Source organism: Canis aureus, chromosome 15, assembly GCF_053574225.1.
Source record: "Canis aureus isolate CA01 chromosome 15, VMU_Caureus_v.1.0, whole genome shotgun sequence".
Taxonomy (NCBI): domain Eukaryota; kingdom Metazoa; phylum Chordata; class Mammalia; order Carnivora; family Canidae; genus Canis; species Canis aureus.
The window spans coordinates 39,444,458-39,466,439 of record NC_135625.1 but is presented as its reverse complement, the minus strand read 5'-3'; the positions used below and the strand labels follow the sequence as shown (position 1 = coordinate 39,466,439).

General features: G+C 47.1%; 2 protein-coding genes and 1 long non-coding RNA gene across 11 annotated transcripts in view; 1 reads left to right on the top strand and 2 right to left on the bottom strand.

The window, feature by feature from the left end:
* Positions 1-1,624: 1,624 nt before the first annotated feature.
* On the bottom strand, positions 1,625-6,499 carry LOC144284553 (uncharacterized). 2 transcript variants are annotated; one of them, XR_013352978.1, is made up of 2 exons: positions 6,345-6,499; positions 1,625-3,487 (listed from the first exon to the last, which is right to left on the bottom strand). It is a non-coding gene; the product is annotated as an uncharacterized LOC144284553 (long non-coding RNA). The 2 variants fall into 2 exon arrangements; XR_013352977.1 differs by having other exon boundaries at positions 6,349-6,499.
* A 2,224-nt stretch (positions 6,500-8,723) lies between these two features.
* STAR (steroidogenic acute regulatory protein) lies at positions 8,724-15,229 on the top strand. Its single transcript, XM_077849172.1, has 7 exons — positions 8,724-8,944; positions 10,030-10,143; positions 10,465-10,592; positions 11,674-11,832; positions 11,973-12,157; positions 12,767-12,860; positions 13,342-15,229. The coding sequence occupies exons 1-7, from the start codon at positions 8,881-8,883 to the stop codon at positions 13,453-13,455; spliced, it is 858 nt and encodes a 285-aa protein (XP_077705298.1). The 5' UTR covers positions 8,724-8,880; the 3' UTR covers positions 13,456-15,229.
* Positions 15,230-16,874: 1,645 nt separating this feature from the next.
* ASH2L (ASH2 like, histone lysine methyltransferase complex subunit) overlaps positions 16,875-21,982 on the bottom strand; it is a 32,227-nt gene continuing 27,119 nt past the window's right edge. For all 8 annotated transcript variants that reach the window (XM_077849159.1, XM_077849161.1, XM_077849160.1 and 5 more), the window contains 4 exons: positions 20,030-20,122; positions 18,483-18,581; positions 17,702-17,761; positions 16,875-17,608 (listed from right to left, as the gene is read on the bottom strand). In XM_077849159.1, coding sequence (XP_077705285.1) covers positions 17,501-17,608; positions 17,702-17,761; positions 18,483-18,581; positions 20,030-20,122 — 360 coding nt within the window. In that variant the 3' untranslated portion in view covers positions 16,875-17,500. The remainder of the gene's footprint in view (positions 17,609-17,701; positions 17,762-18,482; positions 18,582-20,029; positions 20,123-21,982) is intronic.

Below are 21,982 nucleotides of genomic sequence, written 5' to 3'. Positions count from 1 at the left end.
AGAGAGAGAGGCAGAGACACAGGCAGAGGGAGAAGCAGGCTCCATGCACCAGGAGCCCGACGTGGGATTCGATCCCGGGTCTCCAGGATCACGCCCTGGGCCAAAGGCAGGCACCAAACCGCTGCGCCACCCAGGGATCCCCATACTTCATTATCTTTAATAGTTTCTTCAGGGGCACCTGGGTGGTTCAGCTGGTTAAGCATCTGCCTTCAGCTTGGGTGATGATACCCAAGTCCAGGGATTGAGCCCCACATGGGGCTCTCTGCTCAGCAAGGAGAGTCTACTTTTCCCTCTCCTCTGCAGCTCCCCCTGCTAGTGACCTCTCTCTTTATCTCTCTTTCTGCCTCTCTGTCAAATAAATAAGTAAAATCTTAAAAACAAAGTTTCTTCCAATAGGGTTTCCCATGACACTGCTTTTTTGGGAAACCAATAAGGATGATCTACCAAAGCTCCTTTCCTGTCCATCTTTAATCTGATAAAATTGAGTTCAAAGCATATCTCTCTCTCTCTTAGCTGTTCTTTTTCCCTTTCCTTGGCTCTTGATCTTATGTTACATGCTCTTAGCTTGTTTAAACCACAGCCTTGAGGCACCTGGGTGGCTCAGTCAGTTGAGCATCTGCCTAGAGTCTTGGGATCCCACATTAGGCTCCCTGCTTAGCAGGGAGTCTGCTTCTCCCTCTGCCCCCCACCCCGCTCCTCTCTCTCTCTCTCTCTCTCTCTCCCTCTCCACCCCCCCAAATAAATAAATAAATAAATAAATAAATAAATAAATAAATAAAATCTTTAAAAAATTAAATAAAATCACAATCTTCCCCCAGCTCTGATAAGCTAACAGGCCCTGGCCCTGGATACTTAGTAGAGCCAAATAGTCTCACACTGTCCAGTGTACAGGGTTTTTCAGGGAAGCCATATCAGGGTGAATCCCAGAGGTATTGCATAGAGTTGAAGGTGGCTGGAAAGTGGTCTCGTTTTGCTCCCAAAAGTAGAGGCTGGCAGGCTCAGGCAGACGCACTGGGCAACCTGTAGTCTCGGAGCCATACAGGAGATTCATGGCAGCACAGCTCCAGAGCCAATCCCAGGAATTGTACTGGGCAAGAAAATACTAGAAGGGAGATAGTTAACAAACAGTTCCATACCCCTATTCTCCCAAGCAAGTTATACATACATACCTATCTGGGTTATCTGTCACCTTTCAAAAGGCATGCTACAAGATGAGCTCTATCCCACTTTTCCTATTAGGAGCCAGGATTCCCTGTGAGGTACAAAGAAGGCATCCTGGTGGTAGATGTTGCAGGCTGATGCTCCAATGCTGAAACAATCCTCCAGCTTTAAGCTAAAACCAACCCTGCCAGTTAATCAAGGAAAGAGTAGCAGGAGAGTTGTCTGAGCTGTCACTGGGGTTAATGTGAGCTGAGCAGGAAATATCAGCTGTGATAAAAGCTCACATGCACACATGCTCTACCAATGCAGTTGATTCCTAAAGGTGACCCTTAAACAATACAGGGGTTAGGAACACACCCTCCTGTACACAGTCAAAAATCCCCATGTAACTCCTGACTCCCCAAAAAATTAACTATTAAGAGCCTACTGTTGACTGGAGGCCTTATGAATAACAAACACTTGATTAACATATTTTTTTAAGATTTTATTTATTTATGATAGACATAGAGGCAGGGACACAGGCAGAGGGAGAGGCAGGCTCCATGCCGGGAGACCGACGTGGGACTCGATCCCGGGACTCCAGGATTGCCCCTTGGGCCAAAGGCAGGCGCTAAACCGCTGAGCTACCCAGGGATCCCCTGATTAACATATTTTGTATATTATATGTATTATATACTGTATTCTTGCAATAAAGTAGGCTAGAGAAAATGTTAGTAAAAAATCACACAAGGGGGTGCCTGGGTGACTCAGCCAGTTAAGTGGCTGGCTCTTGGTTTTGACTCAGGTCATGATCTCAGGTCCTGCCATCTAACCCCATGCTGGGACTGAGCGCTGTGTTGGGTGCCCGAGCTCAGAAAGGAATCTGTTTGAGGATTCTTTCTCCCTTTCCCTCCCCTCTCCCTCTTTCTGAAATAAAAAAGTCATAAGAGAAAATACATTTACAGTACTATATTAGATTTATCAAAATAACCACTTATAAGTGTACTTGCATAATTCAAACATGTTGTTCAAGAGTCAACTGTACAAAAAACAAAAAGTCAACTGTAAATTAAATCCAAGAGATGCCAGGTTTTTGCCAGTGAGACTGAACATGACAACTGGACCCACCAAGCAGCCAACAGGAGTAATTAGTAGAGATCCTTATGCTTTTTTTTTTGTTTGTAAAATTTATTTATTCATGAGAGAGAGGGGCAGAGACACAGGCAGAGGGAGAAGCAGGCTCCATGCAGGGAGCCCTACCTGGGACTCCATCCCAGGTCTCCAGGATCACACCCTGGACTGAAGGTGGCGCTAAACCACTGAGCCACTGGGGCTGCCCAAGATCCTTATGCTGAATGTGGAGACAGGCTCTTACTGTGGGGCAGCCTTCACTGCAGACCACAGCCCTTCAGGTGTAAGGAATGGAGATACATGGTGTAAAAAAATGTGTGGAAGAGCATCCCAGAGAAACATGGACTTTGGGAGTAGGGGAGGACTTGTCAAGGTTGTTGGAAGGAAAGAATATACTCTTCAACTTGTTTTCCTTTCAACAGCAGCCCCCTACTCCCATCTTGCAGATCACCCTCCAGTGCCCCCTGGATCATCCTTCTGCGCCTCCCCTCCCCCCCCACCATGGAGAGCAAGAGACTTTATAGCTGCCACTTAGCTGGACCCAGCGGTAGGAAACGGCCTCAGATGCTGCTGCTCTGGGCAGCCAGCTAGCCTGTAGCAAGGACAAAAAGAACAAGGGCTCAGTGTATCTCAAGGTTAAATATCCAGATGGCCTGAGAATTTATCTCTAAGATTTTACTTTCAGTAAAATCCCCTCTTTCAGTACACAGCTCTATGAATTAATTACATATAGTTAGGTGCCCATGACCCTGCCCCATTGAATTTAACTTCTCCCTCCTTCCCACTCCCTGGCAACCACTGATCTGTTTCCTGTCACTTTAGTGTATGTTGGCAATGAATTAAAGATTTTCTTATAATAGTGTACAGGTCAAAAGAGGCAAAATAAAAAAAAAACCTTCTGGGTTAAATTCAGCCCACCTGGGACGTCTGGGTGGCTCAGCGGTTGAGCATCTGCCTTTGGCTCAGGGAGTGATCCCGGGGTCCTGGGATCGAGTCCTGCAGTCAGGCTCCCTGCATGGAGCCTGTTTCTCCCTCTGCCTATGTTTCTGCCTCTCTCTCTCTGTCTCTGTCTCTCATGAATAAATAAAATCTTAAAAAGAAAAATTCAGCCTACCCGCCTTCAGTTTGCTCTTCTGGTTTAGGCTATTCCAAAAGGCAGAAAGTTTGGTGTTCCCTGCCCAAATCTCTGGGCAAGGAGACCCAAAGCCTGGCTCACCTGTGGGAGATGGAGAGTGAAGGGAGAGCAAGGGACCAAATATAATTTGAATAAATCATTCATTGCTCCAAGTTTGTTGAATGACTACTATATCCCAGGTATGATAGCTTATGAGAGGCAACTCTTGGCCCTGGTTTCCAGAGACAAACACGAGATTTTTTTTAAAGATTCATTTACCTATTTTAGAGAGTGCATGCATGCAAGAGCAGGAGGGGCAGAGGGACAGGGAGAGAAAATCTCAAGCAGACTCCCCACTGAGTATGGAGCCCAACTTGGGGCTCGATCTCAAGACCCTGAGATCATGACCAGAGCCAAAATCAAGAGTTGGGCACTCTATTGACTGCAGCACCGAGGTGCCCCCAGAAACACGAAATTTTTAAAGGTTAAGTTATGTAACCAAAAGCACAGACTAGACTGCCTGGCTTCTTCATAGCTGTCTGAGTTTAGTCAAGCTGCTTAGCACAATGCCTCTAATTCCTCATCTGTAAAATCGGCACAACAATAGCACCAACTCCTTGGTTGGTGGCTATAAAGATAAAGTGAGCTAATATGCATAAAGAGCTTAGAATCATGCCTGGCCCAGAAGGAGTGTCCAGCTGTCAGCTACTATCATCTGAATCCCTGACATGTGCCAGACTCTTGGCATCGACTTCATTCCCTTGATGAACTGACACTTAACAGTCTCCTTTGTACAAATAAGGATACCTTCTGAAATAATGTTGGCTAACTCGGATTAAAAATTAAGATCCTGGGACACCTGTGTGGCTCAGCGGTTGAGCATCTGCCTTTGGCTCAGGGCGTGATCCTGGAGTCCCAGGATTGAGTCCCATGTCGGGTTCCCTGCATGGAGCCTACTTCTCTCTCTGCCTGTGTCTCTGCCTCTCTCTGTGTCTCTCATGAATAAATAAAATAATTTTTTATTATAAATTTATTTTTTATTGGTGTTCAATTTGCCAACATATAGAATAACACCCAGTGCTCATCCCCTCAAGTGCCCCCCTCAGTGCCCGTCACCCAGTCACCCCCACCCCCCGCCCACCTCTCCAATAAATAAAATCTTTAAAAAAAAATTAAGATACTGACGACATAAAACGTATTCTAAAGGGAGGTAATCCATAATTACCTCAAGGCCAATGAGTCAAACTTCCCTGACTTTCTGCTGCCGCCTCACAATGGTGCCTTGGGAGGGAAATACCACATTCTTTTGATCCTAAATAAGCATATACCCTATAAGCAGCCCAGGACCTGCCCTTACTTCCAGGTTGACCACCATTAAGAGATGGAAGAAAATCAGTACTTACTGAGAATCTACAAGGTACCAGGTTCTATGTTTCCAATCATCCATTAAACATTGATTCAGTATCAATTAACTACCACTGTGCTAAGCGCTGGGGATTTGAGAATTTGCAAAGGATCCAAGTTCTAGTGGAGTTTACAGGTCTTTATCGAGCTTACAGACGTGTAAAAGAGGGGGACTTGCCTGTGTGGGGGCAGGGGGTGTATAAAAAAATCTCTACCTTCTTCTCAGTTTTGCTGGGAACCTAAAACTGCTCTAAAATAATAGTCTTGGGGCACCACTGACTGAGTGAGCCACTGGTTGGCTCAGTGGTTGAGCGTCTGCCTTTGGCTCAGGACCTGATCCCAGGGTCCTGGGATTGAGTCCTGCAACAGGCTCCCTGCGGGGAACCTGCTTCTCCCTCTGCCTGTGTCTCTGTCTCTTTGTGTCTCTCATGAATAAATAAAATATTTAAAATAAAATAAAATAAAAGTATTTTCAGGGGTGCCTGGCCAGCCCCCTTGCTCAATAGGGAGTCTCCTTCTCCCTCTGCCCCTCCCCCTCATTCTCTCTCTCTCTCTCTCTAATAAAATAAAATAAAATTAAAATAAAATAAAATAAAATAAAATAAAATAAAAATAAAACGAGGTGTGTGGGAGGGAGGGGCGGATCGGGCAGCAGTCTTACTGATACTGTGATACACATTTATCAAGGTGGCCCAAAGGGAAAAGTATTGAATTCTAGTTAAAGAAGCAGAGTGAAGGACTCCTGGGTGGCTCAGCGGTTCAGCGTCTGCCTTGGGCTCGGGTCGTGGTCCCCGAGGCCCGGGATGGAGTCCCCCATCCCAGTCCCTGCGAGGAGCCTGCTTCTCCCTCTGCCTATGTCTCTGCCTTCTCTCCGTGTCTCTCATGAACAAATAAATAAAATCTTTAAAAAGAAGAAACAAAGAAAAAGAAAAGGAAACAAAGAAGCAGAGTGAGGTGGGAGGAAGGGAGGACTTGAGGGGAGGTGATGCTGTGAGCGAGCTGCACGTGGACCTGGGCACTGGAGAAGACAGCCAGGGTGTGAGCTACTGGCGGGCCCAGACGTGGGGCTAAGAGGTCTGGACTTCCTCTCGTGGGCTCCTGATGTATGGTCACCTGTTCGCAGCCTTATAACCACCCCTCGGGAGGGCCATACAAGGGAAAAGGAAAGGAGAACATACCCCCATTTCACAGATCAGGGATTTCAGAAGGAAGAAGGGAGCGGCTGGCAATCACGAAGCAAGAGGCAGCCGGGGGTGGGGTGGGTGGGGGCATAGGCCGGAGCCCGTCGCTACGTGACACCCGGTGTGACACCTGCGAGCTCTGTGCTGCCTGCCCCTGCCGTCCGGCGCCCCCGCCCCGCCTGCCCAGGCCCGGGGAGCCCGCCTCCTGCCCTGCCGAGGAATCTTCGGGCGCCCGCCCTGGGACTCCGCGGTCCCGCACCCGCCGCCGCTCCTCCCCGCCTGCGACCGGTGCCTCCTTCCTGGGGCTGCTGGCCCCGCGCTCTCCCCGGAACACCCCGCACCCCACCCGCCTTCTCAAACCCAGCAACTCCTACCCACACTTTCCACACTCAGCTCGAACGTCCGTCCCTTCCTCCCCGGAGCGCCGGGAGGTGTCGCATCCTGGTCCCTGCAGACTCCACACGGTTGGCGGCCCCCGCACGCAGAGCCGCAGCGACCCGGCGCGCCCAGCCCTGCCTCGCCCCGCGCCCCGGCCTCCCGCCCGCCCCCGCACCGCCTGCGCACGGTCTCCTCCCCGGGCCTGCCCTCCTCGGGAAGCCAAGCCAGATACAGATACAGAGGACTTCCGGGGCCCCAGCAGATGACAGTCCCGTCTCCTGCACCTCACTGCTCAGAGGGACAGTGAGGGTTAACCGGTCACCGGTCCTGGAAACCGTGAGGAAGGAAGACGAGGGCCCGGCCTTGGGGGAGGTCACCAGCACCCCTCCTGCAGTCAGTGGCCGCCTCTGACATCAGCAACAGCTGTGCGCTTTGGCCCTGCGACCTCCCCAGCCCGGCTGCCCCTGGCTCCCGGCCCTCACCGCCTCCCTCCCCCGCAGGACGGCAGCAGCCGGGCCTTGAGCATTATCTGCGCGGCCTGCCCGGGAATAACCCGCGGCCGGTTCCGCTTCGCCGCCGCGGAGGCGCATGTGCGGGAGGGCGCACGTGTACACGCCCGGAGGAGCGGGGGTGCTGGTCCCCGGCCTCCCAGTCCGCCCTCCGCACCTTCCCTTCCAGCCCTGAACGTCAAGCCTCCACCCCCACCACCGCAACCTTCACGCGGGCTGGAGACCTGGAGGCCAAGGCCTCTCCCCTTCCCTGCCACTCTGCAAGGGCTCAAAGCCTGCAGGCATGTTTCCTAAGCCAAAGACCTCTCGGCCCCGCCCCTGCACCCCCCCACCCCGTCACCCAACAGAGGAGCGAGAGCCTGCTCTGTGCCCTCCCCGCCTGGAGCTGAGTGCGGGCCGGGGTGCAGGTGTTGAGGAGAAGCGGGCAAGGCACCCGCTTCGGGGAGAAACAGTCCAATGGAAGAGACAAGCAAACACACAAACCATTATACAAGTCGGGCCGACGTGATGCACCCATCTGGTGGTGTGACAAGTGAGGGTGTGTGTCAGAGGAATAAGCCATTCCAGAAGGTTGGGATGGTGGAGGAAGGCTTCCTTCCCAGAGGAAGAGGGCCCACAGTGGGCCTCGAGAAATGAGCTGGTGGGCCTCCAGGCAGCCACTGCTCAGACAGGAGCCCAGGACAAGAGCCTCTGGATTGCTGGACCCTCCTCCCTACTCCTCATGGGGCCTGATGGGCCGACGAGGGTGTGGGACTCACTCTTCTGCATGGGCTCTGGGCACCGGCTCTGCTCTGAGCAGGTCCTGTCCCTTCCATCCTTTCTGCGGTGAGGGAGGCAGCAAGAGCCAGTGGGGACCTGTTACTGCTCCCTGCTCTTTAGGCCTGCCCTCCCTACCCCTGGGGCAGCAGTGATAGGACCCAGAACGCTCTCCCAAGGATCACTAGTGTGATCCTCTGGACTCCTGATACTCTTGTCCGGTGAATCCAGCTTAAACGCAACCTCAAGTTCAATCTTAAAAGGAAAAGATTTCATCAGAGACCAGGACAATGTTTCTCAAAGAGTAGCATGCAATTCACATGGCAACCACCTGGAATTTTTTTTTTTTTTTGAAAACTTTTTTTAATACGAGTTTTAAAGCCTCAATTCTAGACCTGTTAAATCTAGAGTTTCTAAGGCTGGGGGGCCAGAAATCTGCATTTTATTATTTATTTATTTATTTATTTTTAATAAAGATTTTATTTATTTATTTATGACAGACACAGAGAGAAAGGCAGAGGGAGAAGCAGGCTCCATGCAGGGTGCCTGATGTGGGGCTCAATCCCTGGGTCTCGAGGATCATGCCTTGGCCTGAAGGTGGCGCTAAACCACTGAGCCACTGGGGCTGCCCTATTTATTTATTTTAAAGATTTTATTTATTTATGTGACACAGAGAGAGAACAAGCAGGGGTAGTGGCAGGCAGAGGGAGGGGGAGAAAGCGGCCCCCTAATCCCATATAGGGCTCAATCTAAGGACCCTGGGATCATAACCTGAGCCAGGGCAGATGCTTAACCCACAGAATCACCCAGACACCTCTCAGAAATTTGCATATTAAACAGCACCCCCACATGAGATTTGAAAAGCACAGTTGCATGGTGTAGGCTTTGTTCCAAACTGCCTTAGCCTCAGCAGCTTCCCCCCCTCCATCCACTGGAGTCTGGCACCAATCTCCCAGCTCCCTTCTGTGCACCGGCCTCCCCCAGGCAACCCGCACATGGCCAGAGCCACACTGTGAGGCAATCCCTCTATCCTTGACCCCTTCCTCTGCAGAGCCAGTGATGACTTTATCTCCGGATGATAAAGCACAGCCTTCAGCCGGGGAGCATTTAAGACAGGAACACGGGCTGGTCCCAGCCACAGCTGCAGGACCCAGAGGCAGACCCTGCTGGGCTCGGGCCAGGAGGGAAGAAGCCACCTGGAGAGCAGAGGCAAGAGCCCCAGTGGCCACAGCACCGCTCCCCTGCCTGTCCCCCACTGCCTTAAACCATGCTTCTAGCCACGTTTAAGCTGTGTGCAGGGAGCTCCTACAGACACGTGCGCAACATGAAGGGTGAGGTCCCTGGACTGGGGGAGGGGCTGCGGGTGCTCAGGCCGCGTGGTTGTGCGGGACTGGGGAGCAGGCCCCTCAGGCGCTGATCCCATGTGCAACTGCACCAGTCGCTTCCCTTCTGGAGCTCCCCATGTGAACAGCTGGGCTGGATGCTTAGATACCTGTGTCCCTTCAGGATCCTGTCACTGCTGCCCTCCTCTCTGGGGCCCCACCTTTTCTTGAGCTCGTCCTGACTTTGCCTAGATTGGCACGGAGGCTACCAGGAAAGTCTCAGCCTCGGTGCATGCAGTGGGCGTGAGCCTTGACTTCCAGCGGGCCGTGTGGGCAAGCCTGAGACATGCGCAGGGACGGGGTGGGGAGAAAAAGACGGGAGAGGGAACCCAGAGAAGAGCAGAGGAAAGAGAGAAAGTGGGTGCAGCTGGAAGTCTTATTATTGTACCATGGGGAGGCAGAACCAGTTACCGAAGCCTGATTTTGTGGTGCTCATCAAGATTCCAGGTCATCAGAGTCAATCCTCTGTGGTCACTGAATGGCACACAAACCAATCTCGAGTGCTTTCCAGTTACACTGGATTGAACTGGCTTCCATTCAGATGGAAGCCATGCTTGGAAGACTTGTACCAGCAGTGGGCCTGTTGTCACCAGATCAATAAGACCAGCTCGCTCTGACCCAGCGGCACACAAAGCAATTACTCATGCAAAGACCCCCGGCTGCTGACAAATACACAGACTACAGGGGATGGGGGTCTTCAATTCTCCTTCGGCAGCAGATTTTTTCTGGTTGAACAAAGCTTCTCTTTCAAGAAGGAAACTTCCCTGGGCTCTGGTACAGCTCCTGCCTCCAGGCAGGACCAGGCCTGGTCCACCCAGATGGAAGGTAGACTCTGGGCCCAGGAGGCAGCCTGGCACAGAGTAACAGCCCTGGACTGGGAGATGGCCTGGCTCTGGTTCCGGTCCCCACTAGGGATCTGTGTTCCTGAGCAAGTCACCTCCCTCTCCTCATCTGTGGCAAGGTGAAGCGGTGGATTGGTCGCCCTCTAGGGGTATTTTGCTATCCTAAGCAACCATTTCCTCTGCTCTCCACAGGGCTGAGGCACCAGGCTATGCTGGCCATCGGCCAGGAGCTGAACCGGAGGGCGCTGGGGGGCCCAACCCCAGGTGCGTGGATTAACCAGGTTCAGCGTCGGAGCTCTCTGCTTGGTAAGCCCAGGCTTCTGGACTTGTGCCAGTGGTGCGAGCTCGAGCTCGTGCGTGCTGCTCTGGTTCCCTCCCACCACCCCCGCCTCCCCCTAACCCTAAGCTGGCCTCACTCACTTACTTTGAGAAGATGGGACTGGAGTTCCTGAAGGCCAGACCCCTGTCAGCTGCAGCTGTGTGTCTAACTTTGCCTGTGAGCCTGACCCCATGGCTTTCGTCTTGGCTCTTCAAGGGAAAGAGCAGACCCAGATTCCAAGGGATGGAAGTCGGAGGGAGGCCAGGGAAACAGAGGCAAACTTGGGCTCTCCTTGGCTGTGTATCTAGGTTCTCGGCTGGAAGAAACCCTCTACAGCGACCAGGAGCTGGCCTATATCCGGCAGGGAGAGGAAGCCATGCAGAAGGCCCTGGGCATCCTCAGCAATCAGGAAGGCTGGAAGAAGGAGAGCCAGCAGGTAAGGGTGGGCCTGGAGGAACCCACGTTCCTCACTGTTCCTCTGCTGTCCTCAAGGCCTCAGAATTCCTGCCTCATTTGCCAAGTGCTAGTTTTAATTTGAAAATTCTCCTTTTCCAAGAATACATCCTCAGATACTCCTTTTGCCCATCACAGACATCCTGGAGACTGGTGTTCTAGAAACACTGTCACCTGGATCCTCAGTTACCCTCCAAACACATTGTACACCTAGTTTGCCAGGGACCACACAGTGACGGTCCTGCATGCATTGGAGGCCTCACCACGCTGGTCAGAAGAGCCAGTACCAAGGCCCAGTGCTGCTGCTGTTCAGCCGTCCTCACAGCTGAGCTTGCAGGGCTGATCTGAGCTCAGCCACAACAGGGCTGGACCCCGAGGCCTTCTGAGTTTCCTGGCTCCTGAGCACCGCATCCTGAATGGGAACCAGTAACAGGCACATGTTCAAGGCCACTGGCTCCATTGAGTCTCTTGTGGCTGTACTTCACCCAAAAGCTTCCATGCTGCCTGTTGCCTAAAGTTTAGGTAAACCCTCCCTTTCTCCAAGTTCTGAGTTAGCAGACCACTGGTTTGGGGTCAGGAAATCTGGGGTGTAGGTCCAGCAATGCCCTTAGGCTAAGGGTCTCTGGGCCTACATCCTTCTGCTATAAGGCAAGGTACTGGACTGAACATGTCTTTAAGATCCCACCTGGCATGCTGTGTATGTAATTAGGTGGTGGTGGAGCAGACTTTCCCACTCCCAGGTTTGTCTCGTTCAGAACTTTGTGCTTCTGAGGTCGAGTAGGGGCCTCTACAGTTGGACTTACCCACACCCAACAGCATTTACCACCAAGAAAAAAGGGTCCAGGAGCAGGCAGGTTGCTTGTTAAAGCTCCGGCAGATGCACGAGGCTTGTGGCAGGAAAGATTAGCAACTGTTTTCATCAGAAGTAATGCTAGGCTTCTTAGGGCTTAGCTTGGAGCTGTGTGTGCCACTTCCCTACCTGTTGCCTGCCTTGCCTGTGTGCCTTAAGCTAGGAATACTTTTTTCTAACCTTTATCCTGAGGTTAATTTTTTCTCCCTGATAGGCAAATGGGGACAAAGTACTCAGTAAGGTGGTCCCAGATGTGGGCAAGGTATTCCGTTTGGAGGTGGTGGTGGACCAGCCCATGGAGAGGCTTTATGAAGAGCTTGTGGAACGCATGGAAACAATGGGAGAGTGGAACCCGAATGTCAAGGAGGTCAAGGTAAGGAGAGTCTGGGTGTGAGTGGCAGAAAGCCACAGGAACTCAGTCTGCAAGGTGTGCCACAGAGGCCGCAAGCTGTGGGTAGTGCCTTAGACCCAGCACTGGCTGAGTAGTGATTCTGGCTCCCTGTGGCTTGGTAGGTCCTGCAGAAGATTGGAAAAGATACAGTCATCACCCATGAGCTGGCTGCAGAATCAGCAGGAAACCTGGTGGGGCCCCGGGACTTTGTGAGTGTGCGCTGTGCCAAGCGCCGAGGCTCCACCTGTGTGTTGGCTGGCATGGCCACACATTTCGGGGAGATGCCTGAGCAGAAAGGTGTCATCAGGTAATACTGGCCGTCCCTCAAAACCTCTCTTCCCTAACACAGGCTTGTGGGCATGCACCCATCAGGTGTGTGATGAATCCTCAGCTCCAAGAAACCAGTCCTTGGTCTCTTCCTTCAGCTTGCTTTTACACAGAAGTATTCTTTTTCCATAGTAGGGAAGGAAGACAAGTTTGGCCCTACTTACATAGCCAGTTTGTCCTGACCTTCCAAGAGAGCTTAAACACCTTAGTAATTTTCTAAAACATGAGGCAAGGCTGAGGTTTAGCTGGTATGCTCAGGTATGACCGAACATACTGTCGATTAAAATGTAATCCATACCACTTAGAACACAGCTGTTGCCTCAGTTTCCCAGGGCCCCAGCCACTACCCTGGACCCTTTCTCTGGTGTTCAGCAACTAAAAGGCACCACAGGAGGCCTCCAGGCTCCAGCTCCATTTGGCATTTGTTCTGATGAGCTGGTAACCACGCCAACTGTTAAATATCACCCTTGGCAAATAATATTTCTGAGACTTAGAAAAGACAAGGTAATAGAGAAGCATAGCTAATATTAAGTTGGCAGCATAAGAATTCTGCATGGTTCTCCTGACTTGATTTCTCTTCACTTGCCAGAGGTGAGCATGGTCCCACGTGCATGGTGCTCCATCCCCTGGCTCAAAGTCCCTCAAAGACCAAACTCACTTGGCTGCTCAGCATTGACCTCAAGGTGAGGAGCACAGGGTGGCTCAGTGGGTGGGTGGTGGGGAGAAAAACTGGCTTTGGCCCTCCTACATTGTCCCACAAGGAAGAGGGAAAATCCTCTTGCATTCAAAATGCAGATTGTCGGAGGGAAGAGGCTCGAGTTATGGCCTACTGTTCCATCACCTCAAAAGCCTACAATAGCTCCATTTTACCTCTATTAAATTTCAACTCTTCAGTTATCAATGTGGAAAGAAGGAAACTTAGGCCCCAAAAGATATGGTTGCTAGCTCAGAGTCACACACCTGGGAAGAGAGTAGTTCTGTGCTTCTTACACTGTCAGGACAGCAGGGTAGGGATGCAGTCCTCCTGGTCAACTCTAAGGTCGCATCTATAAACAGAGCTGAAGACCAAGCCCTAAGTAACCCATGTTTGTGATAGGGTACAGAGGTTTCTACAGCCGAACATCACCCACAAGATGGCCAAATTCTTCTAATTTTCTACTCTAGGGATGGCTGCCAAAGACCATCATCAACCAGGTCTTATCACAGACTCAGGTGGATTTTGCCAACCACCTGCGCAAGCACCTGGAGTCCAGCCCTGCTCCTGAAGCCAGATGTTAAGGACCAGCCTGCTGCTCCCAACTGTTCCTAGCTACACTGGCTTGCATGCTTGTCAGGAAGATCCCTGCCAGAAGCCTACAAGTCTGTTTAAGATCTTCATCTGGGGACTGAGAAATGAGGTGGGAGTGTATTTATAGAGTATGATACTGGGACTCCGATTGGTAAAATTTTAGGACCAAGAAAATGAGGGCAAGGCTTTTAAGAGCTTTATAGCTTCAATGATTAGCTGTGAAATGAAGGTCAAGGGCCCCAGCATATTTTTAAAGTTTCTTTCTGGCCCTTACATGTCTATTTAAGAGCATCTTTAAAATGCTACTAGCTGATACAGGGTGCAGAGGGCACTAAATACAGGGATTGGGACCTCATACTTTATGGGCTCATGAACTCCTCTTCCCTGCAGGCAGTGTTTGTGGACACAGCTGGGTTTTATAAAAGGTACTCTAGCAACCCTCTGCTCCTCTACCAGATAGGTAGTGAGCTGCACCAAAGACCAAGCAACTCCCCACAGCAGCAGGTGACTTCTAGAAATGTAGTCTACGTTTTCCTGATTGAAAATAAATAAATAAATAAAACTAATTAAACTAGTTCTCCTACTTCTGCCATGAGCACCAGTCAGAATAAAGAATTATAACTAACACAAAAACTTCAGTCTGTACCTGTTGAAAAATTCTCTTAAAAAAAAAATCATTCTAATAAATTGCAACTTCATGCTAAAGGAGTCCTTCTAGGACTAGCTCATTAGAAGGAAAAACTACTGGGCACATAAGTTACTCAATTATTTAGAATGTTACCAGAATCTTTCATAAAGGTTTAATTTCCATGATAAGCACAAGCCAAAATTAATTCTTAAAAGAACTCTAGAACTGGTAGCTGATTGATGAGCACTGGAAGAGGGTCATGACTGAGGATTTTTATTTACCTAAATAAAAGATAAGACAAATATGAGAATGAATGATAATGTTGAACAGAAACAAATTTAATTGTTTTTCCTTGAGTGAACACTGAAACCCAAAAAGGGGAGTCTTTAATTCAGAGCTGCTTACATCAGCTTCTAGCCTGGCTCAGGGTGGCCACTTTCTCTCCTTTAACAGGTCAGTGTTTTACAATTTCAAGAGATGGTTGAAAGAGGTGATATATAGTGATAGCAAAGCACCCAAGATTCAGAGAATTTATGCTTTAAAAATATAAACTGGGGCGGGATTACTTTGTTAATGTGTATAAGCACGATGAAAACCCAGCCATCACCACTTGAAGCTTTTCTATTCTGGTTTCAATGGCATTGATGATTTAAAGCATTTGGAAACAGAGCTCCAGCTTATTTGTTAAACAGCTCAGCAAGAGTGGGAATGCTGGTATTTATTGAGCTACTGAAACTTTACATCTGAGAAAAGTATTTATTATTTATTCTGTTTCTTAGAGTGATCTCTTTTTAGCATAGATCAAATTATTGTTATCTACCTGGGGGCACTTCAGAGTGAGAGAGGATGATAGTTGTAGAAGTATTTCTAGAATTAGAAATATCTAAATACAGAATTATCATCCATTCTCAGCTCAGAGAAAATGATTACTTGTTTAAAGTTGTGTGAAGCTACACTCTGGTTTTAAAAAAGAACATGCTGAAAGCAAAGAAATGGGACTTCACCACACATCATAGTTGTGATCTTGATTTTAAATTGCCTTCTTCAAACCATGCAACTGTGTCTTTGAGGGGACTGGGAGTTATTTTTCCACTTGTTTAATTTTATGTTGGAATAAAGTAAGTTGTTAGTGACAACCTGCTTGCCGAGACCATTTTATGGAAGTCTATGTGAAGAGTGGGTATTCTGTGAGCCCTTCAAATGAACTTTCTCAAAACACACAAGCACTTTGAATATGAATTATAAACAGGTAAAATCATTACTTCTGTAACTTAATTTATGAAAATATAATGTACAAAATTTTATCATTTAAATGGAGAGTGGGTGTACAAATAACATGTGGTAAATTATATTACGAAGAATTTACCTCCAGGGGCGCCTGGCTGGCTCAGTCCGTTAAACATCTGCCTTCTGTTCAGGTCATGATCCCGGGGTCCTGGGGTTGAGTCCTGCTTTGGGCTCCTTGCTCAGTGAGGAGTCTACTTCTTCTTCTCCCTCTGTGCCTCCCCTCCACTCGTGCTTGTTCTATCTTGCTCTCTCAAATAAATAAATAAAATCTTAAAAAAAAAAATTACCTCCAGCTTCCTCTAAAGGATACTACCCTCCCTCATTTCTCTTTTAAGAGTTCTTCAAACTCTGGTCATCCAGCTTTATAACCAAGTCTGCCCTTTAAGACCAGCCATGAATGAATAGGTGTCTTTAGCCTACGATCATACTAACTCTGTTAGGTCTTCTGTGAAGAGATGTGGAATGGCCAAAACAAACAGCCAGGCTGGTTTGTTAGGAGACAAATATATTAGTCAAAGCTACTGTGTTAAGGATACCAATAGTCACTAGAGATTTGAGAGACTTCTTCAACACGCAGGAAATATGGCAACACATTCCCCACCTTGCGGTGAACCCCTCTATTTACCTAGATGGAAGGCTAGAGGCAGGGAAGTCTCTGGAGTAATCCTGGGAGGCTGACGTATTAAAAACGGGGACAGGGAAGCCATAAAAGGATCTCAAGGGAGGGCTCATTCGTTTTTTGTTTTTTCTTTAAGATTTTATTTATTTACTCATGAGAGACAGAGAGAGAAGCAAACACATAGGCAGAGGGAGAAGCAGGCTCCATGCTGGGAGCCTGATAGCGGGACTCGATCCTGGGTCTCCAGGATCATGCCCTGGGCTGAAGGTGGCGCTAAACCGCTGAGCCACTGGGGCTGGGCTGCCTGGCAGGGAGGGGGAGGGGGCCCTCATTCTTACATTCCAGCTTGTAGTATTCTGAACACTGCCCTTTTATTATCACCTATTCTGAAAACAATCTCTACATATTAACATACATGTTCAATGGGAAGAGTTGGAGGGAGACCATTAACCCTTATTGTTTATTTTTTTAAAGATTTATTTATTATTTGAGAGAGAGAGTGGGCACACTCAAGCAGTGGGGGACAGAGGGATGGCAGAGGGAGGAAAGGAGAGAATCCCCAAGCAGACTCCCTGCTGAGCCCAGAGCCTGATGGAGGGCTCTATTCCAGGACCCTGAGATCATGAGCTAAAATCAAGGGTCAGCTGCTTAACTGACTGAGCCACCCAGGTAACCTCATTAAACTTTTTAAGCTCTTGTTCACCTCAGGAGTCTGATTTCAAGGATAAAGAGAGTGGGTGGAAAGAATGGAAGCAAGAGGGTTTGGGATAGAGTCAGCAATGTGCCTGTCTCCCCCAATTCTAGCCTCAAACTGCCCACATTCCCTACCACTGTCACAAGAGGAACCCAATGTGAAAGGGAAGCAAAGTGCCACACACACTTGAAGACAAGTTTTATTTGGGAAGAGTTTCTAATTGTTAAAGCTGCAAGCAAGTTCTTTTTACAATTATAGTTCTAGAGACCTAGTAGTTTCAGAGACCCCAGTGTTCAAAAATATTTCAAAATGAATAAAAACCCACACCAAAAGGAAAGACCTTTTAGGTCTGGAATGTACAGTCACTGAAATCAGCTGTTCTCAGAAACAGACCATTTCCTTGGAAATCAGATGGGATGAAGTCAATGCCACTAAAGGAAATGCCTTTTTAAATAAGTTAGCTACTTGAACAAGATTATTCACTCCTTAGAAAATACAGTAAGATAACAAGTCCCAGGTGGTGGGATACATGGTACAGCACCAGTTTCACAGGGAGTGTATGGGATCCTAGGGTCAGCAGTTGTTGGCATATGGCACACAACATAGAAGCAGTCACCGGAAGTGGAGAGAGTGCTGAAGGGCAGGCAGTCTTTCCCAGTCTCACCCACACTTTTAACTTGCTAACAGCAGAGGCTGTGTTCCGTAGTATCTTTGGGAGAACGTTTGCAACAGTTAAAAAAACAAAAACAGGCCCCCTCCCCAATTTATTCCCCAGAAAGTCCACGTCTGCAAAGAAGAGGGATCTGGTCAGGGTTCCCATGGTGGACTCCGTCTCCCATCCACCTCTGTTTCCACATGATACAAGACATCAGCCAGAGTATGTTCTACCACAGCGCCCCAGCCCATGTCACTCATCTGTGGGGGGAACAAGAAACAGAAATGAGGCGATGAGAATAGCTACAACAAGAAGAAACAGAGATAGGAGGATGTATCGTGAATGTTACTCACGGGGCGGTAAGTGAGATCCTTTGGAGGATACTTGAAACATGGTCCAAAGTTAATGGAAACCTGGGGGAGTTCAATTCGAGCAGACATGAAAGCACAGAAGAAAACAGTGAACAAGTTGAACGTGACATGGGAACTTTTTAAATGTAGCTATGACATTCGGGGCACAAGCGGAACGAATGACATAGATTCACACTGCTAAAAGTGGTCAACATCCTGATGTTCGTCAAAAATTAGGTAAATAGACTTGATGATTTCTGTTTACAACCTAAAGATTTCCTTATTCTATTTAAATGGTGGTTACTGACAGACTAAAAATACATGGAAACTTCCAGACATTACCCTTTTAAACCATTTAAAACAACAACAAAAACCTAACAGGATCTGATGAGAGTCCCTTTCATACTGGATCATATTAAAAAAACAAAAAACACAACACAGTATAAGCAACAGTTACTAACCAACGGTAGTGGATTATCATGACTTATAACACCAAGTTGACTTCTGTACCTATGTACCTCCTCTGTTTTACATGGAACAATAATATTTACCACATAGTACATTCAAAGGAAAAGTATGGGACACACTAACCGCACAATCTTTTATCTATCCAAGCAAATACTTCCTAAAACACCCAACTATTTTTGGAACAAAGAGTAACAGTAGGAACACATTCTCCTTTCACTCTTAGGCTATTCTAGAACTCACATCAATAGCTCTTCCAACACAACCATTCATCTATTTCCCTCAAGTCCTGTTCACAGGATGAACAGATGATACATACCGTGCAACTCTTATACAGTGAGATGGCTGGAAAATAAACCCCCTCAAAAATATCTTTGTAGGCCACACCTTGATTGACACCGTTTTTATAAAATATTATCTGAAACAAAAACCATGGTTTTACTTCAGAATTTAACCACAGAACTGAAAAACAACTCACTTGGAGAACCCTTTAGAAGTGCTCACCATGCTGGTAGTAAGGTCTTCCAAGACCAGCATATAGCTTGTGCACCAACATCTTTATACAGGACTTTAGATTTTTCAGAGCATATTCACATGCACTATTCTAGTCAGTCCTCAGGTTTTTTTGCTTTCTGAATTCTTATGTTACTTATATCAATCTGTTTTCCTATTATTCATCACATATTTCTAGAGAGTAATTTGGTCTTCGAGGGGATCCCCGGGTGGCTCAGTGGTTTAGCGCCCTGCCTTCGGCCCAGGGCGTGATCCTTGAGTCCTGGGATCGAGTCCCACACCAGGCTCCCTGCATGGAGCCTGCTTCTCCCTCTCCTCTGCCTGTGTCTCTGCCTCTCTTTCTCTGTGTCTCTCATGAATAAATACAATCTTAAAAAAAAAATAATTTGGTCTTCCACCAATTCCCTGGAACCATACCCTTTTAAGCTTATTTGTCCCCTTCCCTTACATCAGATTCTCACTTCTGTATTTCTCCTTTGAAAATCTCTTCAGATCTTCTAAATCTCTGAATCCTCATTTTTTGTCCTTTCCCTTTTGAAATTATTCCGAATATTTTCTCTCATCCACTATCTATGGACTTCAGAAAAGGCTCTTCTTTCTGAAGCAACCTTCTCTGCCTGTTCCTCCCAGCATGAGTGATCTTCTCCCAGGCTGGATTATCCTTAGATCTATTAGTTGTTTTCCTTTATTATTTTCTCCCTAGAAACAACTGGAAAAACAAAACAAAACAAAACAAAAAAAAACTACTGGAACCCTACTTTATTTTCTCCTACATTTGCTTCTATTACTGTCCCAGGCAGCTTCACAACATTTTTATGGAAAAATGTTTCCAGCTTAAAATTTTCTTCCACCCCTTCTCCTTCTAATTTCAGCCCTTGCGGCTGGGTCCAGTCGTGCCAGCCTTTATTTATGCTAGGACTTTGGGCAGATGTGTTTCCATCAACCTTGGAACAGGAAGTAGGGAAAGTTCTAGAGGACACTGAATGAACCATGACAGCTCCTGCTGCCTTTGGGTCACAGCAAGATCCTCTCCTATTCCAGTGTTCCTTCCTTTGAACCTGACCCTTCCTCTGAGAAGAAGAAATATCTCTGACTTGCTTCCTCAATCTCTTGCAGATTTCCCCAGTAGGCTGCTGTTTTTACCTTTTTCTCTATAGACTGGCCCTAAAGAGCCCTGATGATCCCTTTTATAGTAACAGCATGGTACCACAGGAAGAGCACAAACACAGTAGGCAGGAGTGGGAGCTTGCTCTGATGCCCCTTCAGGCTTCATTTACCTCACTTTTATAATTAGGAGATTGGTCCCAATCTTCAAAGTCTTCTAGTTCTGACATTTTTATGACCATGACTCACCTCACTATGGGGAGTCTGCTTTAGGCTCTTCTCTGCTTTATCCACAAAGTCTTTTTCCTCAAAATACAAATAACTCTTGAACTTTATCAAAGCCTTGAAAATCAAGAAAGAAAAGAAAAAAGGAACATTGAAGCATGAGCTACATCATCATGAAATTAAAAAAAAAAAAAAAAAAAAAGATAAAAAGAAAAAGCCAGATTCACACAAACAGCATGCATCCCTTGGGCTTTGCAACAAAAATTAAAAATCTATGTGGGGTTTAGCTTTGCTAGATTTTAAACAACTACATGCATCTTAAAAACTACTGGATGGCACATACTTGTTAAACATTTTCAAAAAAGACCTTTATTTACTAAGATTTGTGAAAAAACACATACATACACATATATACTTTCACCACAACAAAAATACCCATTAAACTAAAATTAATTCATAGTTCTTTTTTCCCTCGATAATCTCAGTGAAATAACAAGTTTACTGAGCCTACAATCTCCTATTCTATAAAAACATTTTTGAGAGCCACTTCCTTTAATCCTAGTTCTGATTCTCCTATAGGTTTCCAGTTCACCCCTTCCTTGCTGGTTCCCAAGAGCCTAATTAATACTTATTCCCAGGAAAATGTATGAAATTATTATTATTTTTTATTTTGAATTTCTTAGCACATAAACACAGTAAAAAAAAAAAAAAATCAAGAGATTTTACAAGAACATAAAATGAAGAGTCTCGGGATCTCTGGGTGGTGCAGCGGTTTGGCGCCTGCCTTTGGCCCAGGGCGCAATACTGGAGATCCGGGATCGAATCCCACATCGGGCTCCCGGTGCATGGAGCCTGCTTCTCCCTCTGCCTATGTCTCTGTCTCTCTTTCTCTCTCTCTGTGACTATCATAAATAAAAAAAAAAAAAAAGAAGAGTCTCTCTCCCTCTCACCATGTCACTCAACACGCAAGTTTTGCTTTCCCAAAAACAACCTCTTTCCAGTGTTCTTGTATCCTTCTAGAAAGTCTAGGCATATATTAGTATTTCAAAATTAAAATACATACACACACACAAACCCACACCAGACAAAAATAAGGAAGCAAAAAGGACCGATACTACATAATTTGAAGACTTACTCTAAAACTACAATAATCAAGACAGTGTGGTACTGGCATAAAGGTCAACAAATAGATCAATGGGATAGAGAGCTCAAGAACAAACTCTACTTTCCACTTGTAAAATCATCTGATTTTCACAAAGGGCAACAAAGAAATAAGCATAAAAGTCTTCAAAAAATGGGGTTAGGATAATTGGATATCCATGCATATGGAAGAAAAAATTAACTTTGATCCCTACACTTCATACCATACACAAAGAGTAATTCAAGGTGGATCAGAGACCTAAATGTAAAAGCTAAAACCATGTTTTCAAAGGAAAACATGGAAGAATACCTTCATGAGTGGAAAGTAGGCAAAGAATTATTAACTCATAGAAAGCAATTTAAATGTAAAAGAAAAATTTGATAGATTTTTTTTTCTTTTTTCTTTTTTAAATTTTATTTATGATAGTCACACAGAGAGAGAGAGAGAGAGGCAGAGACACAGGCAGAAGGAGAAGCAGGCTCCATGCACCGGGAGCCTGATGTGGGATTCGATCCTGAGTCTCCAGGATCGTGCCCTGGGCCAAAGGCAGGCGCCAAACCGCTGCGCACCCAGGGATCCCGATAGATTTCTTAAATTAAAAACTTCCATTTCATCAGAAGACACCATTAAGACATAAATAAGTCACAGACTAGGAGCCACCAAAATGGCTAAAATTAAGTTGATAGACAACAAATGCTGAGAACGATATGAAGCAACTACAATTACCACACATTGTAGCTGGGAGTGGAAAGAGTCTGGTAACTGCTTCTAAAACTAAATAGGGATCCCTGGGTGGCGCAGTGGTTTGGCGCCTGCCTTTGGCCCAGGGCGCGATC